Below are 7,851 nucleotides of genomic sequence, written 5' to 3'. Positions count from 1 at the left end.
AGAGTAGACTTAGAGTAGACTTAGAGTAGACTTAGAGTAGACTTAGAGTAGACTTAGAGTAGACTTAGGGTAGAGTTAGAGTTAGGTTTTAATAAAAAATTTTGTACGGAAATATTGCTTGATAAACCATTAATAAAATAAAAATTTTACTACTTACAGACCCACCACTGTAAATTGTACTTTTAAAATAAATTATGTTCAGACTTAATATGACATATCATTTCCTTGCAAAAATAAACAAATTCCCCCTCCAGTTTAAAATCAAAAATAATGCAAAATTATACAAACATTGTGTGATTAAATGTGTGATCCCTACAAGTAAATGGCTTACTAGCACATTCACTACAGTTTATTTGAAATAGCCAGACAATAAAGTTATAGCTAGACGCATATAATTTGGTTGCATATTAATGGATTCACTACCAAACGATGATGAATTATTGCTTATGGAATTGGAACGCAGAGATGGCATATATTCCTTTATATTTCATGAACTAGAAGCCAATAAATTTCAAACGAACAAGCCTGAAAATCAACATAAAAATAATATTCATGAAAATCATAAAAAATGGCAACCAAAGTGTGAAGAAGTCCCAACAACTTCGACAGCGAAATCTCCGTTACTGTCTGCCACTTCAACATTCCTAACAACCTCTAACTCTTCAAAGCCTTACTCTTATGCTAGCTGCTTTATCAAAAATTCAACAATTGATTTAGACAAAACCTGGCCTCACTCGCAATCAAAAACTCCAGTAAATTTAAATTTTCAATTTCAAATGCCTTTTAGTGCTGCTGCTTATCCTTCGTTTCAACAGTTGTGTTCTTTGCGTACTTTACATGTGCGCGGAGCGAAACCATCCTTTTCTCACATTCAGACACCCTTGGTACGCAACAGACGTCATGAACTTAAAGAAACGCCAGAGTATAAGAATTTCATGAACAGCTTTACTAAAGTAGCGGATTTGCGAGAGTTGTTTCCTTTAGATCCTGATGTTCATGCTCCATTTGCAGAGCTCAGAGATAATGCAAGAACTATTTCTAAATCAAGTGGTCTGATGGTGAAAGCCACAAAGTTTTTAAAGTGATAAAGCAAATTTAAAGTGTTATAAAAAGTGAAACAAATAAAAAATTAATAAAATAATATTTCAACTTACATATGCGGCAATATTATTTGTTACCTGAAATAAACAAGAACATTTATTTAATAAAGCATATGAGATTAGATAGACAATAATTTGTTTCAGTGTAGAGTTAGAATAAAGTAAGATTAGAGTTGGACTAGTGATAGACTAGGGCTACATTTATGGTACGAGTTAGACTAGATTTTAACTACAGATGGACTAAATTTATTCTAGAGATACGCTAGAGTTTATCTTGGCATATACTAGTGTTAGAAAAGAGTTAGGCTAGAGTTAGACTACAGTTTCACACAGTTTGGTTAGAGTTAAACTATAGTTAAGCTAAAGTTAAACTAGTGTTAGACCAGATTTAGATTAGCGGTAGTCTACAGTCTATATTTAGACTTAAGTTACACTATACCTAAGCAAGAGTTATACTAGAGTTAAGATAGAATTACACTAGATTTAGACTCCAGTTAGACTTAACTAATATTAGAGTTGCAATGAGTTACGCTAGTGTTAAAATGTGCTATACTAGAGTTAGGCTAGAGTTAGACTATAGTTCTGCAAGAGTTACACTAGATAGGAGTAACACTAGAGTTAGACTAATATTACATTAGGGTTCTGCTAGAGTTAAAATGCAACTAGAATATAATAAGACTAGAGTTGGACTAGAGTTAGACAAGAGTTAAACTACAGTTGGATTAAAGCTCGACTACAGTTTATAGTTGGACTTGAGTTAGACTAGAATTATACTAAAGTTCTGCAAGAGTTGCACTAGAGGTAGACAAGGGTAACACTAGAGTTATACTAAACTTAGACAAAAATTACCGTAGAGTTCTGCTAGAGTCAGAGTACAATTAGAATAGAGTTGGATTAGAGTTAGACCAGAGTTAAAATAGAGTTAAACTAGAACTATACTACAGTTCCACATGAGTTGCACTAGAGATAGATAAGAATGGAATTAGACTGCAGTTTACACTTGCCACCTTTTGTAATTTCCAAAACGGGATACCACTAAAAGATCAGAGAAAAATTCAAACAAATTAGTTTACAATTATTATTTGACTGAAAATGGGCGGGATTGGATTAGCGGGCGGGGCAACTATCATTCAAAGTAAATAGTTATTTACGAATAACTAGAGTATTATAATTTTGAATGTCTTCAAACTTTACATGAATCAATTTTATATCACGACATGAAGATTAAAAAAAAAATCGGAAGGATCGGAACAGGGGCTAAGTCACCTCCCATATAAAGTATATTGTTATTTCTAAATATCATGAGAACTATAATTGTGCAAGTATTCAAACTTTACATGATTCAATTTCTTAGCACTGCATGAGGTGTAACCAAAAATTGGAGGGATCAGAATAGTGGAGAGGGGGGGGGGGGTGTTGAGTCACCTACCACACAAAGAAAATAGTTATTTCTAAATATCATGAGAACTGTAATTGCAAGATTCTTCCAAAACGCTACAGTTCTCGATTTCTTTTTATATTTTTTGTGGTAATTAATGTAAAAGATATGTTTCAAAACGGGACAAATAACGTCCCGTTCAGAGTATTGCCGGGACACGGGACATTCGATTCTAAAACTGTTCTGTCCCGACGAAAACTCGACGGTTGGCAAGTCTACTACAGTTACACTACATTTAAGCAAGTGTTAGACAAGTGGTAGATATGATTTAGACTAGTGTTACACTAGAATTTAACTAGAGTTAAATAAACTATGTATTGTTAGACAGAGTTACACTACATTTATGTGAGAGTTACACTGGAGTAACGCTTGAGTTAAACTAGAGTTAGACTAAAATTAAACTACATTTACGCTAGAGTTACACAAGAGATACAATAGAGTTAGACTAAAGCAGACCCTAAGCCAGGTCAACCAAAAATCCGAAAAGTTTTATATTAAAACTTTTCGCATTTGGGGGATTTCCTTTTTAGAAAATATTCGTATTTCTCAGCTTTTCTAAATCAGATGGTGAAGAGATATTTCTACTTGAATGAGTTCCAGTTAATCAAATTCCTTAAATGTTGAGATTTTTGATATAAATTTAAAACAGTGCACGATGGTAAATTCCGGCCAAAAATGTTTTTTTATTTTTTAAAAAATGTTGATGGTAAATTTTTCTTAACATTTCAGAATATACAGTGTAACGACAGGTTTTTCCACCTTACGCTGGGGTAGAGCTCGCGGCTCCCAGGGTTCGTTACAAAAATTTATTTTAAGCCAGGGGATTAAAAAGCCAGTTTCTTTTTCTTATAACGTTATAAATCGTACTTTATTTTATACACTAACACAACACTTTATTATGACGTTAGCCACCGACAGACGTAGTACACTGTTACGAAGAGGGGGGCACGGCGATGACGGGGAAAGGCTTCCCGTAGTACTCCTTCACGGAGGTACGGCGATGACGGGGAAAGGCTTCCCGTAGTACACTCTCACGGAGGTACGGCGATGACGGGGAAAGGCTTCCCGTAGTACACTCTCACGGAGGTACGGCGATGACGGGGAAGGGCTTCCCGTATATACTCTCTACGTCTTATGCCGCAGGGATTCTCTCCGTTGACCGCGGCACCACCACGGGCGTCAACAAGAGGGAGTACCGGAATGGGAAGATGATTGAGTAAGCTGAGCACGGGTATAACCACAGAATCCCACCAATACTCAATTACCACAGTTTTATTAGGTGGCAGAGGTATAACCCCTTCTCCGACTAATAAAACCTTTAGTAAATCTCACCAGAAAAAAGGCAACTACGAGAGTGGGTATAACCGCTATTCTCGGAGTTTGAGATATTATTTAATTGTAAGAGGTATAACCCCTAAACAGCTAAATAAGATCTTACCTCTTCGCCGGCTGCTGGCTGACTGACTGATTATTCACAAATACTCTCCTTTTATAGGGCAGGTCAACCATGCATACATACACAATAATTAATACACAGCGGTGTTACTGTCCCATGGTTGCAAATTAAGTGTACTGATATTTGTTTTGTTTTCCCTACTTACTACTAGGTGGCGTTACTTAAACTAAATACAATTAACGTTTAGACAAATTTGAATAATAACAAATAAAAACTAATGTGAGGCAAAAACAAGTGCCTACGACTTTTGCTCGTCACAACAGTATCATTATTATTTTGGCTATAAAGTTATATGGTTATTTATAGTGCTGTAAAGTCAATGGTTTTTTCTTGTCATTTTAATATTAGAAAAATGTGATTTTTTTACTTTTGAATCGAAGTAGCGTGTGTTTTTTTCTTTAAAGTTTTTTTTTTTGCAAACATATGCAAACACATGCTTTTATAAAACAGTTAGCAGTTAACTATTCCACATAGATATTAAGGAGATTTTGCGTGTTCTTTTTATATAAAAGTGAAGTGATTAGGAACTAGTTTTAAATCTATAGAAACTAAATTAAAAAAAAGTTTGAAAGGCCAGAACAAATTAAAATGGGCTATTACAGGTAAGTGTAAATTACATCTAATACTGTAAAGTATCAGGAGTAAGTACTACAAAATTCAGATGTAATTATCTGCCATTCCAATAACCAGAACGATTTCAGTGCCATTTGTATACCCTTCACCATAGAATAAACACATAGAACGGAAGGAGAGAGTAATATATATGGATAAATTACTCTCTTTTCACACATACGGGTGATACAATACCAAAATACATGCAATACATTCTCATGAATTAGGTTTTTGACAACAGATTTAGGTTTTTGGCTCTCAGTTACCTATCTAGTTGTTGTCTATGCCCTTCACCTTCGTAAGAAGGGTATATTTTCATTTCCGACCCTATAAAGTATATATATTCTGGATCCATATAGATAGTCGATTAAGCCATGTCCGTCTGTCTGCTGTCTGTCCGTCTGTTAGTTGAAATCAATTTTCTGAAGACCCCAGATATCTTCGGGATCCAAATCTTCAATAATTCTGTCAGACGTGCTTTCGAGAAGTTTGCTATTTAAAATCAGCAAAATCCATCCATAAATAACGGAGATATGAGCAAAAAACCGGGACAACCTCGATTTTTGACCTATTTTTGATCTATATATGGATTATATTAATATAGACAATATGGATATCAAATGATAGATATTTCAAAGTCCATTGCAACGATGTAGATAAGGCTTAGTAAGTTGGACCTACAATGGGTCAAAATCGGGAAAAATATTTTTTGACCCGAATTTTTTTTTTCATCAAAAAATTTTTTTTCCAAAAAAGAAAAAATTTAAAAAAAATTTGAAAAAAACTTTTTTAAAAAAAATTAAAAAACAATTTGGAAAAAAAGAATTTTGAAAAACAATTAAAAAAATTAAATTTTGTTTACCTAAAATATTTAAAAAAATTAATTTTAAAGTATAATTTGGCGAAGGGTATATAAGATTCGGCACAGCTCTCTTACTTGTTTTTTTTTGTATTTTTTGCTCAATTTCCAAAATTATGTAAGTTTGAGAGTTTTTTACGTCTATGCTGATTTAGCCAAACCATGTATTTGTATATCGAAATTTTTTCAAAGGATCATTTATGTTATTTTTAATTATAAACCTAATTGAAGCCATTTACAAAAATTACATACTTTTTTCGATACTTTTATAACGTCAATGTTTATTTGGCCAACTCCTGTATGCAATTTCTAATATTTTTTGCGATGTATCAAGTGTGTTTTTCTTAAGTGATTACCAAATTTCAGGCATTTACATGAATACCCTAACTTTTGCGATAATTTCAAATCGTCCATGATTGTTTGGCCAAACCCTGTATATGTATTCCGAAATTTGTACCACCATTTTCTTCAATCACTTATGCTATTCTCATTTTTTCGACTAAATTTCAGGTATTTACATGAATAACCTAATTTTTTGGATGCTTTTAAAACGTCCATGATTGTTTGGCCAAACCCTGTATATGTAATCCGAAATTTGAATGACCAATTTGTTTTTCGATCACATATTTTATTCTAGATTTTTGGACTAAATTTCAGCCACTTAATGCAATTTGTTTGATACTTTTAGAACGTCCATGCTTTTTTGGCCAAACCCTGTATTTGAAAATCGAAATATTTATCGATCGATCGATCGATTATGTTATTCTTAATACAAATACCAAATTTCAAATTTTGGCCGGTATTGACCACCGTGTGGTCAATGGTTGGCTATTATTTTCATTAGGGACCGAACACCTTCTGCTATTTAGCAAAATATTTACACTGAGTAAGGAAAGGAGCCTTTAAAAAAGTGTGCCTCTTACTCAAATTTACTGAATCAGCTGGTGAACAGATATATGCATGCACATATATGTATGTATATGCACATTAAATGAGTTATAGTTTCATGAATTTAACAACATGATAGTGTAAAGTTAGCTTTAGCAAACCTTTATTTATTTTCTTGCATCTGCAACAAACAATCTTAATTCTATAATTTCATTAGTAACCTGTCTATTGTTTGGACCATGTTCTATTACAAAATCCTTTTAGAATTTCACTTTGCAGTTGACACCATCACAATGTATAGAATGCAGGCAGGCAGGCAAGCCTTATGCTATTGTCCTTGATTTAACAATATTTAATTTTCCGTTTTCTTAATTATCTACACTATTTATTTAATAGATACATGTTGAAGAAAAGCAATATATATTAAAACATTTATTTGCAAAGCTTTTAACGTTCATTAAATTTACATTAATTTTTTTTCCTTCGTTTAACACGATTTGAAGGATTTCTCATTGCTTAATGTTGTTTATTCTCCTGCATGATTTTCCTCATTTTTTTCTGAATTTTTTTTTACTGTGCTTTATCTTAAATGTTGGGAATAAATTTTAGCTGTTTTCTTGTCGTTGTTGGCTGTCCATAATCTTTGGAAATCAAGTGTCTGATTAAATGTTAACACCTTAAACACAGGTGTCTTTGGCAAATGATAAATTAATGATGACTCTGATGAGGGTTGAGCTTGAGTTTAGTCAATGAATAAAAGTAAGAGCATGATGGTTGTTTGGTTGGTTGCATGCTTGGAAGTGTATGATAAAATATACTAGATGTATATTGTGCTTAAGACTACAAGCGATACAAAGGAAGGAATTGTAATTTAGTCCTAGCAAGTCTCTGCAGTATAGCCAGAGTTACTTACTTGTATGTACTTGTACTCCTAGTTAGCTTAACAGAGTTACAAATAAATGAATAGTTTCAAACATTAAAATATAATCCCATATAAAAATAGCTGTTTTAAATATTCTCCATAAAATGCTATAGCAATAATAGCTTAGTTGCAACTATAAATAGCTATAGCAATAAAATCACTGCTATCAGTAGCAATCAATAAAGAATCACAGAATTACTTTCCTTTAAAGCTCTGCTAAAACCTATATGTCTCTACCATTTTGATAGCATAAAGCTACAAATGATTTGCTTGTGTTTTTTTTTTTTGTTCTTCCTTTCATCGTATAAATATTTTAATAGTTTTTATCGCCATCATAATGCAGCATTTAAGAAACCCACAAAAAAAAGAGAAACATTAAATTCTATAAGATGAATAAATATTTAAACAAATGGTCCTTAATTTAGATAAGGAAGCTACAAATTCTTTTAAATATATACAGATTTATTACACATATGGGCAATTCCATATCATCGTACGTGACGATTTTGCAAAAATAAGAGTATCTGAAATATAATTTGGTCTTTATGCTCCATTCAGAGGGTACTATATTTTAAA

The 7,851-nt window shown here is 32.7% G+C and overlaps 1 protein-coding gene across 1 annotated transcript; it reads left to right on the top strand.

Moving 5' to 3' along the window:
- The first annotated feature begins 401 nt into the window (after window positions 1-401).
- LOC135956885 (uncharacterized) lies at window positions 402-1,085 on the top strand. The gene has a single exon (XM_065507486.1). It carries the CDS (start codon window positions 411-413, stop codon window positions 1,083-1,085), a length of 675 nt encoding a protein of 224 aa, XP_065363558.1. The 5' UTR covers window positions 402-410.
- Window positions 1,086-7,851: the final 6,766 nt, after the last annotated feature.

The sequence above is a fragment of the Calliphora vicina genome, chromosome 4, assembly GCF_958450345.1.
Source record: "Calliphora vicina chromosome 4, idCalVici1.1, whole genome shotgun sequence".
Taxonomy (NCBI): domain Eukaryota; kingdom Metazoa; phylum Arthropoda; class Insecta; order Diptera; family Calliphoridae; genus Calliphora; species Calliphora vicina.
The sequence above is the reverse complement of the archived record's forward strand: the minus strand, read 5'-3'. Positions and strand labels throughout refer to the sequence as shown.